Consider the following 19,761-nt stretch of genomic DNA (forward strand, 5'->3'; position numbering starts at 1 on the left):
GGGGGCTGCCCAGCTAAGTGTGTGCTGAGATTGGCATGATCCTGGTGATCATGTAGCAAAAACTCTCAACTAATCAGTCACCTCTATAGCTTTTTTGGTTTTACACACAACATTTCCAGTTCCATCTATGGAAAAAAGAAACTATGAAAATGCCAAACATCCACAATTTCAAGATTTCTTTGTTTGTTTGTTTTGTTTTTTTGAAACAGGGTTTCTCTGTAACAGAGTTCTGGCTGTCCTGGAACTCACTTTGTAGACCAGGCTGGCCTTGAACTCAAAGAGATCCAGCTGCCTCTGTCTCCTGATGCTGGGATAAAAGGTATACGCCACCATGCCTGGTCAATATTCGAGATTTCTGACAAGCAGAACTAGAGCATCTTTCAAAACTGACTGAACTCCCGCCTGAGCTCTCAGAGTCACACACGTACTTCCAGGTACTCATATATATGCATAAATTTTTGAAAAATCTCAAGACTGAGGGCAGAAATAAGACAAACCTACAATATACCAGATACTTTTTAAAGAAGAACCCTTAACCTCAAATGATAGGGCTACACCAAAAGGTAACAAGAACAAGTTTCAAATGGCTTCTGTAAGGCAACTTGTATAATTTGAGAAAAAGGAATAATGACAATAAAGAATTTGACATTAAACATATCTATATTTTATATATAAATATAATATATACATATGTAAATACATATGTGTATATATATTTGGTGTTTGGAGGCAGGGTATTTCTGTGTAACAGTCCTGTCCATTCAGAACTCACTCCCTTGAACCCAGATATCCACCTGCCTCTGCCTCCCTAGTGCTGGGATTAAAGGCGTGCGCCATTACACCCAATAAAATAAATACTTCAAATCCTTGAATCAAAATAATACTAATCTAGAGGAATAACATAGAAAATGTTTCTCCTTATATAATGGGTTGTTCAACAATAGACATTGAAATAATACCAATAATTAGGAACATCAACATTTAGCAAAAATTATGTTAACATTTAATTAAGGAAAAATTACTGATAAAAGCAAGTCAACTGAAGTTTTATGGTTTTATATAAAATAGTAAGCTTATAACTTAATAATGTCTTCACACTGACAGCTTATTAAAAAGGAAGTTTTTAGCAAAGAAAATGAGAATTAACTCTCAAAATCACTATCAGTAGACTAAACGGCATCATCAGAACGTAATAGGAAGAACATGTCACTTCTGGACTATTGCTACTAAAAATATTCTAAAACAAAACAGAAACTGGCCAGAGTTAGGCATAATGGGCACACGGCTGGATTCCAAGCACTCCACAAGCTGAGGCAGGAGAATTGCAAGACTGCAGTCAGGCAGAGCTTGCAAGATCATGTTTCAAATGAAAAAGCACCAGGCGGTACTGCTGCCCACCTTTAATCCAAACACTTGGTAGAGGCAGGCGGATCTCTGTGAGTTCAAGGCCAGCCTGCTCTATAGAGTGAGTTCTAGATAGCCAGAGCTGAGAAACTCTGTCTCAAAAAACAAAACAAGGGAGGGAGGGAAGGAGGGAGGGAGGGAGGGAGGAAGGGAGGGAGGGAGGGAGGGAGGGAGGGAGGGGAAAAGAAAACTGGCTAATACTACTATAATACGAGTATTATGAAGCAAAGGTTAGGTAAGTATCTCTACCTAAGAAAAGGAAGAAGGATGACAACTAACACGACACTGAGCCAAGAATAAATGAACAAATTAGGAGACAAATTAGGAGACTAGGAAGATAGCTTAATGGGTAACACTCACTGCTCTGCAAGCATGAGTATCTGAGTCTGAATCCCAAGCAAATGAGAAAATGAAAGGCATGGATGCATTTGTCTGTAACCTCACCACTGGAGGGCAGGGCCAGGCAGAGCTCCAGAATTTGTAGGCAAATCTGCCTGGCTAAAAAGGTGAATTCTTATTTATGTAAGATACTATGTCTCAAAGCAGTGTGGCGGAGAGAGAAATAAAGTAAGACATCACCACCTTGCTTGCTGGGGCCTCTGCATGAACTTATCCATATTAACAAGGGCTTGAGGATTTAGTTTATGGTAGAATGCTTGTCTAGTGCCTAGCACTATTTAAAAGAAAAAAAAAAAATCAAACATATTAATATTTAATTTCTTAAGAGATGTGTGTGTGTGTGTGTGTGTGTGTATACATGTGCATGTGAGCACATGCCCATGGGGGCCAGAAGAGGCTACCATACCCTCAAACCTAGAGTTATAGGCAATTGTGGGTTTCCAGGCATGCATGTTGGAACCAAATTCCAGTCTTCCACAAAAACAGTACACGCTCTTAACCACTGAGCCATCTCTCCAAATCTAATGTTGAATTACGTAAGTTAATTTGTTTTTACTCAGGGCTAGACAAGATGGCTCAGTGGGTAAGAACACCTGCTACTATTTCAGAGGACCCAAATTCGGTGCCTAGCACACACACCAAGCAGCTTACAACCACCTATAATTCCAGTTCCAGAAGACTAGAAATCTTCAGATCCCTGCTGACAGCAACATTCACTAGTGTATACATATGTACACATGTGTACAAACAAACACACATACTTGTCTAGTTATTGAGAAAATATCCTTAATTTAAGAGACAGATATCTAAGTATTTCTAGGTAATCATAGAGTCTAGAATTTACATTCATAAAATTCCTTAGAATTTACAAACAAATACTCATGAATACACAAGCTTGACAAATGTTGAGAAGATATGCAAGTCTAGGTGAAAAGTAGGGCAATACATTATTAAAATCCTAATAACTTTTGTGTTAAACTTTTTTTCAAAATGAAGTGGTTATTTGCTGTGTTAATGATATGATGATGTATATGCAGGCATGGCCAGGGGCTACTGTCAAGTGTCTTCTATTATTCTCTCCCTTACCTTTAAGGAGTCTCTCTCTCTCTTACTAAAGCTGGGTGTGGCTGCATTGAGTGGACTGACTGAGCTCTGGGGATCCTCCTACCCTACCTAACCCAGCACCTGACATTAATACAGGTGCCTGTAGCAGAACTGAGGTTCTCATACTTGAAACAGCAAGCATTTTACCCACTTAGCCATCTCCCCAGTCCCCAAATGAAAGACTTTTATTTTTTGTTTTTCCCTTTTTTGAGACAGAAATGTCACTATGTAAACCTGAAACGCACAGGGATCCACCTGCCTCTGCCTCCAGAATATTGAAAGGTGGGTGCCACCATGCCCAGTTCAAAACTGAAGTTTAGTAACTGCATATACACACATATAAAACACATAAAAATACATACCTAGGAGCCAGATTATCATATGTATAAGCAACAGACATAAGTCGCTGAATCAAACTGGTTCCTTGGACAAGCACAAGAAACACCTTTAAAAACAAAAACATCAAGGGGAGAAAATCTTTGAATAGAGCAAAATACAAAGTGTACTGTCATTTCCCCACCTCCCCTAAAATCAACAACAGCAAGTTTCATTTCTCATGGGCTTTGATATGCATATTAAGCTACAGCTGCTTTGGTAAATAAATTAATAAATATATACGCGACTGTTTCCTTGATGTACAACACCTAATGAAAAAACTCTGAAAAAAGAAGCATACAGGTATAAATGTCAGGCCTGTTTGACTAGATGCAAGGTTCATTTGTATATTCTAATTTATTTTCCATAGTTTTTAGAGTACAACATGTAGTTGCATATATTTTAAAAGCAAATCACTCTAAAAACTTCCTAAGCGCAATTAACATCAATACTTGTACACATTTATATTATTCAAATCTCAAAGAGTAAGTCACTAATAAATATAGAAATTATTAAGTGAGAGCCTAGAGAGATAGCTTAAGAGGACCTTCAATGTTTGAAGAGGACCCAGGTTCAGTTCCCAGACCCCACATGGAGGCTCTCAACTGTACGTAATTCCAGTTTTAGGGATCCATTGCCTTTTTCTGGCTTCTTTGGTCACCAGACACGTATGTGGTGCACATACATACATGCTGGCAAAATATTAATACACATAAAAGTAATTTTTTTAAAAGAAATTATTTCAGGAGTTAATGGAAAGAATCACAATTTGATTAATTATTTTATAAAGTGAAAGATTTCTTTTGGTAAAAACATAATAGAAACATTAAAGAAATTATCAAGTAGTATTTACCGCTAAAACACTTTGGAATGCATTTAGAAGTCACAAAACATTTCATATTTAAGAGATACAAATAATCTACAATACTAGAAAAGATTATTTTTCCAATTTAACCCCTAACATTGCAAAAGTGAGACATGATTTAAGTCCCCAATTATACCAATGGTTTCCAAATCTTATGTTCACCAAACTCCGCCATCTGTACCAATTCATTACTCTTGTGTTCTAGAGATGAGGTGTGCCTCTCAAGGGGTGACAGAATGAGGAAGAGATTTCACTACCAAGTAATCTTCATCTCTTCCCACTTCCCCAGTAACATACAGAGACAGTGAAAGGTATACATCTGATTCTCTGAACAGAGAATAGTCAAAGTGACATCCTCTCTCACTCCCCGACCCTCTCAAAGACAGGATCTCTCTATGCAGCACCGACCGGGCCTGCCTGCCTCTTCCTGGAGTGCAAGGATCCTAGATGTGCACCACCACTCCTGGCCCATGAGCTCTATTTAAGCTGAAGGATGTACTAGTTTTTATACTGTTTTTCGACATCTCTAAACTAACATTTTCTACACTTTCTGTAGAATGCTAAAACTAGGACATTACAATCAAGAGTCTTCCCTTGACAGCTGCATTCCTACTAGGACCTGTCACACTAGATTACAGTGCTTGCTTTTCTTGTGAGCACTGCTCCAGAGGCGTTTATCCAGAAGGAACAGGCTTCACTGTGTGTGTGTGTGTGTGTGTGTGTGTGTGTGTGTGTGTGTGTGTGTACACATCACATGTATGCAGGTACACAAAAAGGTCAGGAGGGCACTGGATCTCCCTGGAGCCAGTTATGAGCTATGTGAGAGGGTGCCAAACCAATTAAAGTTTTCTAAAAGAGAAGTTAGTGTTCTTAACCACTGAGCCATCTTTCCAGTCCCAGTCTTCAACTTCCTAAAGAACTCCTTTCACTAGCTATTATTTGGTATCCTCTGAGAATCAAGACATAGTGGAGCAAACCCCATTTTTCAGAAGCCTGAACCCAGTCCAACAGAATTTCTTTGGTAAGCTCATGATTCCTGACTAACTCCAACAGTGGTCTACATCCAGCTCTAGGAATGGTCAACAGTGCTTTGTCTGGGTTGCTTCAGCACTTCAAAACACATGTGTGAAATCCATCTTTTATTATATTTCCTGTGTTGAAATACCTACTATGATTTCCCTATTTTTCTGAATGGACTCTGATACTCTCAGAATGTGAGTTATAAAGTTCTAATAATACATGTAAGTGTAAGGTTAGGTAACATATTAAAATGGCGTATCATGCATTCCTGTTAAATGAAGAACAGAAAATTATTACAATTTTATATAACACTGCTGTAGTTACTAGGTAGTATCACAGTAATCCAGAAGAGTATTTATATGTTAGTGTATTTCTTCACTTTGTAAAAAACCAAACCCCATGCTTTCTCAAAACTTAAGTAGAACTCATTAGAACAATTTAACGTTAATTTCTAAACTTCACCTCTGTTAATCGTGGTATATGAAGACTCTTGGTGTGATCACCAGCAGCCTTTCTTGACTTTCCAGGCCAGGCTCTTTTCCTGTGGCTTTCAGCTATGCCAGACCAGGCAAAGACATCGTGGTAAGCTAAATCCAAATCAGACGGATCTACTGCAAACTGGCAGATTAATTTCAGCAAGCAAGCGAGACAATCTAGCTGCCACTGTGAACGAGAAAACAATGTCAGCTCTCTATGTTCATTTATGGGATAGGTATGAACACTATACAACTTCAAAATTAAAAGACAAAAAAAAATGCATAGTTTTTCATCAATGTGCTACATGACTTTTAAAAATTATGTAACTATTTTAAGAAAATGCTCCACTACAAAATTAAACTCTCAAAATGAACTACTTCCCACTGAGTTCATAAATGTGGATGGCAAAGGAAGTTCCGCATTTAAAGTGGTAATTTTTGAACAGTTTAAAGATAATTTTCATAGCAATTATTTCAATCACCAAGAGGTCCCTTCAACCATTCCTCTAGAATTTATAACTCAATGCCTATGCTTAATTGAGAGGGGTAAATTATATATGGCACATTAGAGAAAAAACTATTCTTTTGTATATAGCATAACGTTGGTAAATGGGCATTAGAATCTGACTTCAATGGCTCATAAGTAAACTGAGCTTTCAACTGAGCATGCCCCATGGTTACACTTCAGTTTTAATCCCACAAGAATAAAGGCTGGAAGAGACAGGTGGATATCAAGGCCAGCCTGATTGATCTACAGAGCTAGTTCTATGACAGCCAGGGCTACACAGTGAAATCCTGTCTCAAAAAAATAAAACAAAACAAAAAGACAAACAAATAATAACAATAAAGAATAAAGAGTGGTTAAAGTACATAAAATACTCTAGTTTTCTCATCACAGGCAGCTAATTCCTACATACAATTCACAAGGCTAGAGTTACAGATTAATCAAAAAAGGTATCCATTTCATTCTGATTTGCAGTCAGTTTTCACTGCAGGTTCTAGACACTTGCCAAGGACTCGAGTAAATACAGTGGTCAGTATAGAAAGTTTGCATTCAAAAGCTACGGCTATTACTTTAATTTTATTTTTTAAATATAAATTGTAAGAGGAGATATATATATTATTAGAAATGACACATTTATTTTCAATGAAATTATTATAAAATGTATTTAACAGATAAATCCACAGGATTTTAGGGAAAATATGCTGCAAACAATGTATTTTTGAAAATTATTAAAAATGCTAACAAAGGGCCAGGCATGTTTGTGGACACCTTTAATCCCTAGACCTAGAAGGCAGAGGCAGGTTCATCTCTGAGTTCAAGGCTAGAGCTTGATCTACATAGTGAGTTCCAGGCCAAGGAAAAAGTCATTTCAACTGAAAAATCTTATACTTATCATATTATATGTATTTAATATAAATATTCATTCAACAGTATAAGTAGTATAACAAAATTTACAATGAATTTTAAGCTCTAGTAACAACTCAAGAAACTTTCTTTAAACAAGTTAATTGGAATATCACTTATATAGAGCAGAAGAATTTCAGAAATTTCACTACAATAAATCATTGGCCTCCCAGTCTTCTGGTTCCAATGCTAAGTGGTACATGTACATCTATCTACCAGAAAAAAAAAAAGCATCCTTCCCTGAGTAATAGTAAAACCATGTTACAAAATTTCAAAATCTCATCAATACAATTCAAATTAAAAAAAAGAAAATTGTTTCAACAAATATTAGTCAAATTAGATAGTTATATTAGAAGTAAATAAACCAATTCAATCTCATCTACTACATACAGAAACTAACTATATGCAATATAACCAACACTATACATAGCAAATAAAACTATAAAAGAGGCTAGGAAGCTGGAAAGATGGCCAGGTAAGTAAAGTGTTTCCTATGCAGACAAGAGAGACTAAATTCAGACCCATTAACACCTCCATAAAGTCAACCAATTCAAGGTTCAATGAGTGACCCTGACTCAAAAACTAAGGTGTGCAGCAACAGTCACGTGAGGTCAACCTCTGGCCACAACACACACAGGTACACTGGAGAGTGTACGAGCAGATACACATGCAGATAACATACACATACATACACATCTCCACCCCCCACACACACAAAAAAAAATATAGAAGGAACATCTTTGTGACCTTGGAATACATATTTCTTAAATTATATTACAATTTTCCGTGAAATTAAAAAACCCTCTTAAAAGATACTGTTGGGCTGGTGGAACAGGCTAAGTGGGTAAAGGTGCTTGCCAGCAAGCCTGCTGACCTGACTTCTATCCCTGGGACCCACATAGCAGAAGGAGAGAATCAACTCTCAAGTTGTCCTCTTAACTCCATGAGCAGGCCAAGGCATAAGCATGACCATGTAACATGCACGAGCTAAATAAATATTGAATTCTGTCGAGGATTCCATGTGTAGCTCAGTTAAACAGTTGGATTCCCAACAGAGAATGGAGCAAAGATGGTGGTTCACACCTAGGATCAATCCCAGAGCTAGAGAGGTGAAGACATGAGTCTGAGACATCTTTAGCGATGTAGGGAGTTGGAAGCCAGCCCAGCCTCAAAAAAGATACTACTGTCAAACCACGAATGGAAGTTCCCAAAACATAGGCTAAATCAGCAGAATGAAACTTCAAGGTCAGCCTAAACTACAAATCAAAGAATAAGACCCATCAATATAGAGGCCAAAAACATTTCTGTATGTCTATCTGAGGAAAGACAAAACAAAATCTTTAAAAGCTCTTTGCAGTTCTGGAGATGAACCCCTGTGCCACATATATGACAAGCAAAAACTCTACAAACAAGTGACCTACAATCAGTTCTTGAAAGTCTGAAATTTTGCCAGGCAGTGGTGGTGCACGCCTTTAATCCCAGCACTCAGGAGGCAGAGCCAGGTGGATCTCTGTGAGTTCAAGGCCAGCCTGGTCTACAGAGCAAGTTCCAGGACAGCCAAGACTACATAGAGAAATCCTGTCTTGAAACAAAAAGTCTCAAGTTTTAAACTCGATCAAAGGCAACTACTGGTAAGAATGTAGAGTAAATGAGATTCTCTTTATGTTTCAGAGTAGATCTTGACTGCAAAACAGTCCGGCAGCTGCTGGTAAATTGAAATTTCCACTTACAAAACTACTTAGGGATTTCATTTCCTAGAATTTACCCAGAAACATATGTACCAAAAAAACTTACGTATGAATCCACAGTTTCTTTACCAGTAACAAAAACACACACACTCAAACAAACAAACAAAAAACCTGGAGGTTCAAAGGTCCCATCAACAAGTAAGTGGATAAACAACTGTGGTATATAAAATAATCAGCATCAACAATAAAAACTCACTGACTACTAAAGTATATTCTTCAACATCAAAACATATTGAAACAAAAAAGCAAATGTAAAAGACTACTTAATTACAAATTTTTATAAACTGAACTTTAATCTATGGTTAGAGAAAGCAAATTAAGATTCTCAGAGCGACATTGTTAGAAGCAAACTGTTGGAGAACGTTGGAGGTGAAAAGTATGCTGCATTTTTAAATATGCTTGAGCATTTCACAAGAATAGATGCTTCCAAAACTACAACACTCTTAAAAATCACTGAATTATGACTCACTTCAATAAAACTTTGCCTAAAAATCAATGAAAGCATTAAAAAACAAATTAAAACTAGAAAATGATCATCAATCTTCACTGCCATGACTTACACAACACCACAAAAGCACAAACATCAGAGACACACAACTAGACCAAAATTAGGATATGTTACATGCAGCACAGCAGGAAAGGAAAAATTATCCAATTGCTGGCAGAAAGTGTTTTAAAACCTGCTTGCTAAGAAATCAATATCCAAAATACACAGTGGACATTTAAAACTCAATAACAAAAAGGTTCAATAGACTTGAACTGACATGTATGCAAACGAGGTACAAGATGGCCAATAAACAATCATACTGTTTATTAGGAAAACATAAATAAACACCAGGGTAATATACTAACTTCAGAGGCCCTAAGCTATGAAAATGTAAATACCCTTAGAATGGAAACCAAGATATACAATGCTGGTTTGAATGGTAGTTCTACTTGGCTGATTCTTAACATATAAAACAAAATTACTACTGGATCCAGCAATTATATTCTGAAGTAAACACCAAGCCAAGCCACAATCACAGCAACATACTGGTAACGGCCACAAGGCCACAAGGAGAAACACTACAAATACTCATCAACTGATAAATGTCTTCCTGCCTGACTGAAAAGGTATTTGAAAAGGTAAAGGAACATTCACAGGTACAATAACGAATGCACACACTCATAAATGACTAACACCACAGAAAACGATGCTAAAGAGATCACTAAAACTGGGAAAATGAAATTTTATTTATTGTTGAGTTTACTATTTTTTATTTGGAATGCAAAGTTTAAAAGGCAAAATGAGGGGGCCAGTGAGACAGCAGCGAGTACAGACACTTGCCATGATAACTTGGTCACCTGAATTTGCTGCCAGTCACCAGATCCTTAAAAACCGTGTAGGGAAAGAATCAACTGCACAAAGTAGAACACAGTATCACTGGGTAACTGATGCTGGCCTGTTGCAGCAAGTAATTCTAAACCCCAAGTACAAACAAATCAACACTTCATTTGAATTCCCAATAAAAATTATCTGCTTTGCATTTAGTTGAAAAGACTGGACAGCATTACTGCATAAATCCATTATAAAGTTGACTATTGCACTAGTAACTTTCTTTTCCTAATATTAAAACAGTTTTTCTTAAAATTAATAGAGGTAAGAAAGCAAGGTTCTTTCTTCCCCCCATCCCCCGAAGTTTGTTTGTTTGTTTTAAAGTGAGGGTCAATGCTTACATGAAATATTACAAAAAGAACTGGAGAAACTTCTAATTATTATAAAAATGGAAAGGTTTATTATTCTCAGTGTCTTGAGCCCATGGAAGATCAATCAGTACAGTATAGAAACACTTTTTGTGTACTGTTACTATAAAGGCAGAATTGGTCAGAACAAATGATAACAATTTTAAAAACACTGAAACCATTTACTACAGACAGAAATCATTGGTAAAAGACTTCTTGGGCATGCAAAAGGTCCTACTTTTAATTCCCAGTACTATAACAAACAAGGACATATATATGAATTAATCATTATTATTTTATTTTTTGAACAGGGTTTCTCTGGGTAGCCCTGGAAGTCCTAGCACTTGCTCTGTAGACCAGGCTGGCTTTGAACTCAAAGATCTACCTGCCTCCGCCTCCCAAGTGCTGGGATTAAAAATATGTACCACCACCCCTAGCCTAAATCATTTTGAAGAAGCAAAAAATTGTTGGCATGGTAGCACACACTTGTAATCTGAGCACTCAGGGGGCTAAAGCAGGAAGATGGCAAGTTTGGGAACAGCCTGGAGTATAGAGTAAGTCACAGTCTGGGGGACTCAGGAAGACTGAGTGATTTAAAAGACAAACAACTACAACTCAAAAGAAAGCAAGAAAACTTTAAAACCATATAAATACTACTAAATGATTTAATCAACCTAAGAGAAAAAATGCTTATAAACTTGTTAATACTTTTTCCCCCGAGACAGGGTTTCTCTGTGTAGCCCTGGCTGTCCTAGATCTGACTCTGTGAACCAGGCTGGCCTTGAACTCACAGAGATCTACATGGCTCTGCCTCCCTAGTGCTGGAATTAAAGGTGTGCGCTGCCACTACTGCCGAACTTGTTAATATTTCTGAGTAATTAAATTTAGCACTATTCATTTCAAGTGTGTTAAAAACATAGTTGGTTGGGAGGTGGTGGTACACGCCTTTAATTAATTCCAGCACTGGGAGGCAGAGGCAGGTGATCTCTGAATTCAAGGCCAGCCTGGTAGAGCAGTTCTAGGACAACCAATATACCAAGAAACCCTGTCTCAAGGTAAAAAAAAAAAGAGCTGGAAAGATGGCTCAGTGGTTAAGAGCATTGGCTGCTCTTCCAGAGGACCTGGGCTCAATTCCAAACACCCACATGACAGCTCACAACTGCCTATCACTCCAGTTTCAATGGATCCAACACCCTCACACAGATACATACATGTAGGCAAAACATTAATGCTTATAAAAAATAAAATTTAAAAAACTTTAAAAAAAGAAAAAAAAAGATAAATTCCATAGTTGTCTTTTAAAATGTTATTACTCTGTGTGTGTGCCTGTGTGTGTGGGTAGGGATTAGATGAGAGCAGTCATGTGTAGAGGTCAGAAGACAACTTTGTGGAGGTTAGTTTTTTCTTTCACCCCTTACATGGATTCCAGTGATTAAATTTCAGGCTTACATGGCATGCCATCTTCCCAGACCAAAAATAACATTCTGCCTTTGCTTCATTCACTTATCTAATTTTAATTCATTATCAACCTATCAGATCTTTTATTTACTACTATATGTCTTAATCAACTTTATTACAATGAAGTACATAGTAAGTTACTTTGTCAATGAAACAGAAGTGACTGAAATAACAAATATAATTAGTTTAAAAAAATGCCTTTACGTACCACAGTCCATGATTCCTGCTCTTTTGGCTCTAGAATCGCAGAATTAAATATTTCTAGCAACTGTTGAAGCCCGCCAGCAGCAACAAACTGTAAGCAATTTTGAGAATAATGATAAAGAAAAATCAGCCACACAGAATAATGACAATCTGCTCTGTTGACTTAGTAAGCATTGGTAAAAATTTGTGTTTTATAGAAATCACTGTCTACAAATAAAAATAATAATTTAGGGGAGAGTTGGGACAGGGATTCTCAGTGTAGCCCTAACTGTTCCAGAACTCACTGTAGCCCAGGCTGGCCTCTAACTCAGAAATCCACCTGCCTCTGCCTCCCAAGTGCTGGGATTAAAGGTGTGTGCCACAACCACCCTTAATTCTTATATAAAAAGTCTTATTTATTAAAAGTATATAAGCACAACTTCACTATTTTGGGAGCCATCTAACCTCAGATACTAGGTAGTTGAAACACAGTATTTCAGTGTGTGTTGGGAGGAACAGGAGACAATGATGACAGTGAAATGGGAATAAACATCGGTGCTGAAATTAAGAGAAACAAAGCATTAAGTAATTTTTTTACATTATGATTTAGAGTAAAATGTAATTTTTCATCTACTCTTTAAAGAGTAAATTAGGCAGGGCTAAAGACAAAGATAGCTCAGTAGTCCCTAAAATCCTTGCTTTGTAAGCACAGGACTAAATCCAATTCATGGAACCCACCTAAAGACATGATGTTGTGTGCTTATAACAACACTGGGAAGGCAGAGACAGAAGGAAATCTAGGGTTTGCCAGCCAGTCAGTCCAGTAACTGATGAGTTCCAAACTAATGAGAGACCCTGACTCAAAGGAAGTGTGAGGATAACACTAAAAGACCTTCTCTGGCCTCCAGGAATATTCCTTCCTTCCTTCCTTCCTTCCTTCCTTCCTTCCTTCCTTCCTTCCTTCCTTCCTTCCTCTACGCATATTCTCTCACGCACACACACACACAAACTCAACCCCCCCCCCCCAACTAACTCCCCCCTTCCCTTGAGGGCTGGAAAGAAGGCTCAGTGATAAAGAGCACTTGCTGCTCTTGCAAAGGACCCGGGTCCCTACAAAAGGGTTACAACCATCTCTAACTGCAGCTCTAGGGATCTGGAGAGCCCTCGATCAGCCTCCACAAGCGCTGCATGCAAGTGCTGCACATACACATCTGCAGGCAAACACTCAAAATCATAAACTTAAAATGAATTTTGAAAATTAACCTTCAAATAATGATTTATAGAACCCAAAAAGTATTTTTCTCAATCTTTCCCAAAACATTTATGATCAAACCTTGCAGCTCCAAGAGTTTTTACTGTTTTCCACTTGATCTTCACTCGAATCGTCGGAGTCTGGATAAAGGTCACTGTAACTTCCCTGGGGGAGGCAAGAACAGAAATAGGGAGGCTTCAGAAGAGTACCTTCCTCTAGTGTGAAAGGACACCACTAAGAATGCTGCAGGAGTGAAGCCACCTTTAATGAGAACAATGGAACTGTAATTACCGTTGACTCTCTCCTTATTCTTCTGTTAGGTTTTCCCAGTGCTTCAATAATTTCAAGAGCATATAACAACTTATGAGCACTCTTAATTTTGAGAAGTTCTTTCCAATTAAGTCCATCATTGCTCTTAAATTACAAAAGGAAAAAGGTTATCAAGACAACTTTCTAAGATAATTCTCTAAAGTCTTAAAGCTCACAGAAATGAACATTAGTATAAAATACAAATACTGCATATACATTAAATATAAGACAAGAAGCAAAAATGGTACTAATAGCATATTTAAAGCAAAAACCTATCCATTAAATATTATTCAATAAATATTTTAAAATTATACAAAAAGCATAGGAAAAAGAATTAAATTAGAACATTGCTGTTTCTACTCTCAATTTAGGAACTACTGTTTGCATAACATGCAGCTTTGAAATGTTATTACTAAAGTAGTCACTAATCACATTCTAGACCAATCCTTTTAAATTCAAGCAATTTGAGAAGTCAGAGGTTCCAAACTATATAATCTCTGTGACGAGTTCCATGCCAGCCAAGGCTACATAGTAAGTCCCTGTCTCCAAAACAAGGGGGTGGGGGAGAATAATGTTGAGAATGGAAAGATGACCAAGTGTTTAAGAGTACATACTGCTCTTGCAGGGGCTCTGAGTTTGGTGCCCAACACCAATGCAGGGTGGCTAACAACCACATGGAACTCCAGCTCCTGGGGATCTGACACCATCTTCTGCCTCCACAGGCACTTTCACTCAAGTGCACACACCCATGCACAAGAATACATCATTGAAAGTAATAAAAATAAACCTTTTGTTTGTTTGTTTGTTTTGCTTTCTGGAGACAGGGTTTCTCTGTGCAGCCCTGGCTGTCCTGGATCTTGCTCTGTAGGCCAGGCTGGCCTGGTCCTTACAGAAATCTGCCTGCCTCTGCCTCTGCCTCCTGAGTGCTGGGATTAAAGACATGGACCACCACCACTGATTTATAAAATCTTTTTTGTCAAATTAATCTTTCATTATAAAGGCATTCTTACAATGAAATCCAATATCACTTCTATAAGTGATACAGAAGAAAATCAAAGATATATTAAATGTCTTTTCCCAATTACGTCATTTGATTTGTGTAACAATCTAAAACAAGGTCTGATGGATGTCACTTCATCACATTATATTTACCTAAACTTTACTACTTTCATTGTCAAAAAAAAAATTCAAAACATGTCATTTTTAAAACTTCATTAATAAAAAGCAAATCCAGGGCTGGAGAGATGGCTCAGTGGTTAAGAGATGGCTCACTTATTGTTCTTGTAGGACCTGGATTCACTTCCTGGCACACAAATGGCACCTCACAGCTGTCCCTAACTCTAGGTTCAGGGGATCCAACACCCTCTTCTGGTTTCTGCAGGCACCAGGCAAGCACATGGTGCACAGCCATATAGACAGACAAAACACTTATATACATAGAAATAATCATTTTTAAAAAGGCAAATCTCAGGGTTGGGGATTTAGCTCAGTGGTAGAACGCTTGCCTAGCAAGCGCAAGGCCCTGGGTTCGGTCCCCAGCTCTGGGAAAAAAAAAAAAAAAAAAAGGCAAATCTCTAGTTTTTAATTTAACAAAAGATCCTTCAAATTTTATTTAGTATGTTATGCAACTTAAAAAAACAAATGAGTATTTAAACTGACACCTTTTTTCCTATTAAATTAGGAAAAGGGGGGGCTGGTGAAATGGCTCAGTTAGTAATGTACTTTCCACACAAGCATGAAGATTTGAGTTTGGATCCCAAGCACCCTTTGAAAGAGCTGGCATAGCGATCACACGTCAGTACTATCACCACTGGAAGAGCAGAGACAGGAGGAGACATTTGACTCAAGGGTCAACTTAGATAATCAGAGAGACCAGGAGGTGGGGAGCACACGAGGGTAGCAGGGATTCCAACAATGACCTTTGGCCTCCATATACATACAGACATACACAAGACACCAAACAAGAGAGTACAAAGACTTTGTGGGCTCACCTGTTCCTCTGAAATATTCTGGAATGCCATCAACATGTTTGGACATGTAGGAAGAAGCATCAGCAACTCCCACACACGCCTTGACAGATTTTCTGCATGCAGATGAAGTTCTTCACATTTCAAACTCTAAATAAATAAGAACAACCATTTTATCAAGATAGACCAGAAAAATTAAAGTTTAAACTTCAGTCAAACTGTTTTGCCAGAATTTCCTACCCTCACTTTTAAAAAAGTCTGAAATTTCAACACCACATTTCTCATGGTAAATGTATTCAAGAAAATAAACAGGTATGTAGAAGCAGCAATTTTTCAACTTCTCATCAACACTTTCTATGATGGCTGATCACTTTCCTCAAGCAACTTTTGAAACAGAAATCTAATCACCTGTTTTAAGTCTCTTTCCCATTTCTTCTTTGCAGATTATCATTCTAGGTATAAGACTGGTACTTTAAACTTTGACCTATAATTGATCAAGTATTAAAGGAAAGCACATAACTCTAAAGAACCCACTTTTTGATAAAACCTAAGTTGAATAAGGTGAGCAAGTAAACCAAAACACTAAAAAAAGGATGTTTCCTCAAGCACATTTAAGAAGCAAGTATACATTCACTGCTGAATTAAGGTACAATTGCATAAGGAAATTCACAGCAAAAGATAAAACCTACTGTCCTGATATTTACCACAGAATGTAAGTCTATTATTATTATACTGCTATTGCTTCAACTACAATGATTCCCTGGGCTAATAATAAAATGCATGCAATATCAAAGAAATATTCTATGTCTATAAATAACTAAGATCTACTGACTGTGGTGATATTTTGTTTGTGCTATTAACAAATAAAGCTTGCCTAGAGATCAGAGTACACAGCTAGCTACTAGAGGCCAGGCAGTGGTGGCACATAACTTTAATCCTTCCACTTGGGAATCTCATGCCATTGATCCCAGTACTTGGGAGGCACATATACCTTTAATCCCAGCACTTGGGAGGAGGAAACAGGAAATGATATGGCTGGGTGGTGAGAGGAAGTGATAAGGTGGGGCGGAGACAGGAGCCCAGTCCCTTTTCAGTCTGACAATGAAGGCTTTCTAGTGGCTGGCTGCTCTGCTTCTCTGATCTTTCAGCTTTCACCCTCATATTTGACTTTGGGTTTTTATTATTAAGTCCAATTAGAATTCACACTACAATTGACATAATCTTTTTTTTAACCTAGTATGGAGTGGTCCTTGTGTATATGTGAGGTTTTGGTTCTAGGATCTATAAACACACCATTATCTGTATTGTTTAAGCTTATTGTATAAAAGGTATGGAAAAGCTTGTGTGCATCCTAGCAGCCAGGAAGCTGAAGGAGATCAGTTTTAGTTAAAGGTCAAGCTGGGTTATCTAGCAATATCCTGTGTGTGTGTGTTGGGGGGGGGGGGGTACTATGCAGAAGGATTGGGGTTCAAGACCAGCCTCAGCTACATAGCAAATGTGAGAGCAGACTGGACTATGGGAGCCAGCAAAATGTCGTAGCAGATGAATGTGCTTGCTGCACAAGCCTGATGGCGCCAAGTCCCAACTTAATGGGCTTTTTTTTTTTTTGCATAATTTTATTTCTCAGCTGAATTTGTTAATGAGGAAAATATAGATATGGCAACTGTATTTTGAAGACAAGAGAATTTTAGAACTAGGAATCTATGGTAAACTTGGCCTTTTCACAGTCCGTATGAAGAAAGTGAGGCAATCCAGAGTAATTCTTCTGGATCTGTGGGTAGAATGTCACTGAGAGTTCTATAATAAAACTGGTGAGATAGTTCAGGAGGTGAAAGGTGCTCACCATCAAGCCCAATGCCTTGAGTTTCATCCCCAGGACTTACATGGCGGAAACATAGAACCAACCCCTACAAACTGTTCTCTGACCTCCTATGCACCCCATGCCCCCCACACACAAATAAGTAAGCGTAATCAAAAAACAAAACAACCACAGAACTGGAACCACTCCTTTCTTCACAACAGTTTCTTTATAGGCTGGTGAGGAAGGAGGGGTGCTAGAGGTGTGAAATGACGTAGCTGGTAAAAGCACCGAGCCTAGTGACTTGAATTAGAACCCAGGACACACATGATAGAAGGACAGAACTGATTCCCAAAAGTTGTCCTCTGATTTCTGTGAATGTAATTATTAAATGATCTCTATGAATGCAAGTATTAAGGATACATACAAAAAGACTTGACTCTGAATATAAAAATGGATCTGAAGAAAGAAAAATCCCCAAAATTATATAACTAGGGTCCTGTTATGAATTAAGAAGACCTAAAACATAAAACAGGTAAAGTCTGAGTGTGGCCTAAACCAGAGAGAAAACATTTCATTGACTAACAAATATTTCACTGGATCTTGTTAGTGTAGGTATACTTTGTGATTGGGGCTGGGGATTACTTGTTGAATGTGACTAGTATAGGCCAAGTAAAAACTGATCTGCGGGATCAAGAGGTTTCAGAGGAGAAGACTGTTAGTATATGGCCTAGAAATTGTTCTAATGATATTTTGATCAAGAATGTGGATGTTTTTTGCCCTTGTCAAAAGAGGCCCCGAGGCTAAATAAAGTAAAGTGTTTTGGGTTAGTTTCTTTGGCAGAGGAAATCTCACAGCAGCCTAATCTAGACTATGTTGTATGGTTATTAATGGTAACTCTAATGATGATTTCTAATGAAAAGGAAGAAGCTAAAGAAAAAACTAAATCCTATGTTCAAGAAGATAAAACAGATTCAAAAATGAAATAAAGAGAGTAAGAAGGGCAGAGTCAGGAGTCACCAGCCAAACACAGAAGAAGCAAGATGAGAAATGCCACACTGAGAAAAGTACCAAGCCACTGGCTAAACATAGATAATAATCATGGCCTGCGGTGGTGGTGGTGCATGTTTTTAATTCCAGCACTCGGAGACAGAGCCAGGCGGATCCCTGTGAGTTCGAGGCCAGCCTGGTCTACAGAGCGAGATTAAGGACAGGCACCAAAACTACACAGAGAAACCCTGTCTTGGGGGGGGGGGGGGGAGAGGGAAATCATGGGTAGTTTAAGAGATAGTTAGTAATAAGCCTGAGCTACTGGCTGAGCATTTATTAGTTAGGAGACATGAAGCGGTAACAGGAAGTTCAAGATGAAAGAAAGGTAAAAAGCCACATGGTAAAACAAATTAATTAAAGCAAGTTAATTTATTAGAGCTAATGGGACAAGCCTAAGCTAAGGTTGGGCTTTAATAATTAATAATGAGTCCCTGTGTTACTTTAGAGTTGGCTGGAGGGACAGAGAAAGACTCATTACACGCATAGGCAGGCTGATCTTTGTTGGAGAAAGGAATATAAGGCAGGAGGAGACAGGAATTCACACATTTGTAGAGGCTGTGTCAGGCTGAGGAGTTGGTGAGGTAAGAGGTGGTGGCTGTGGCTTGCTCTGCTTCTCTGATCTTTCAACTTTCACCCTGATATCTGGCTCCGGGATTTTATTATAAGACCACTTAAAATTCGCGCAACATATCCATTCTTCATTTCGAACAGAAACCAAGTATTCGCTCAAGCCAGAAACCAGATGGCATTTCTATGTCCTCCAACTTAAATCTTCACTTTGTTCTCCTTTAAATTTACCACGAGGTGATTTTGTTTCTAATTTCTATCACATTTTGTCTACCATCACCATCCTGTTTCAGGGTACTACCAATTCCTACCTGGACAAGTGTGTTAAGTACCTTACTAACTCTGACACTTGCCAAACAAACACACTTCATTTAAAACAAAAACTAGAATATATGCATCTGCCTCTATTTAAAAATCATTCAATATTGTTCACTTTACTTTGAATAATATGGAAACAACTCCCATGACCTAAAAGACTTACAAGATTTTACTCTGCCTTGCTTTCCAATCTCAATCCTTTCAGCCTGCTCTCCCATTACCTTTCAGGTTAGCTCTATCCTTGTCGCAAATAACTGCTTTGAAAAAAAAAAGACTTACAGGCAAGATTACTAATCCTTGAGTAGGATTGCCACAAGGTTGAGAAGTGAAGCTGAGAC

General features: G+C 38.0%; 1 protein-coding gene across 3 annotated transcripts in view; it reads right to left on the bottom strand.

Moving 5' to 3' along the window:
- The window catches only part of Usp34 (ubiquitin specific peptidase 34), a 192,867-nt gene that overhangs the window by 72,601 nt on the left and 100,505 nt on the right, over positions 1–19,761 (bottom strand). For all 3 annotated transcript variants that reach the window (XM_059275318.1, XM_059275316.1, XM_059275315.1), the window contains exons 29-34: positions 15,715–15,840; positions 13,706–13,828; positions 13,496–13,579; positions 12,188–12,274; positions 5,630–5,830; positions 3,270–3,352 (exon numbers count right to left, since the gene is read on the bottom strand). In XM_059275318.1, the coding sequence (XP_059131301.1) occupies positions 3,270–3,352; positions 5,630–5,830; positions 12,188–12,274; positions 13,496–13,579; positions 13,706–13,828; positions 15,715–15,840 (704 nt within the window). The remainder of the gene's footprint in view (positions 1–3,269; positions 3,353–5,629; positions 5,831–12,187; positions 12,275–13,495; positions 13,580–13,705; positions 13,829–15,714; positions 15,841–19,761) is intronic.

This window comes from Peromyscus eremicus, chromosome 10 (genome assembly GCF_949786415.1).
Source record: "Peromyscus eremicus chromosome 10, PerEre_H2_v1, whole genome shotgun sequence".
In the NCBI taxonomy this organism is placed as follows: Eukaryota; Metazoa; Chordata; class Mammalia; order Rodentia; family Cricetidae; genus Peromyscus; species Peromyscus eremicus.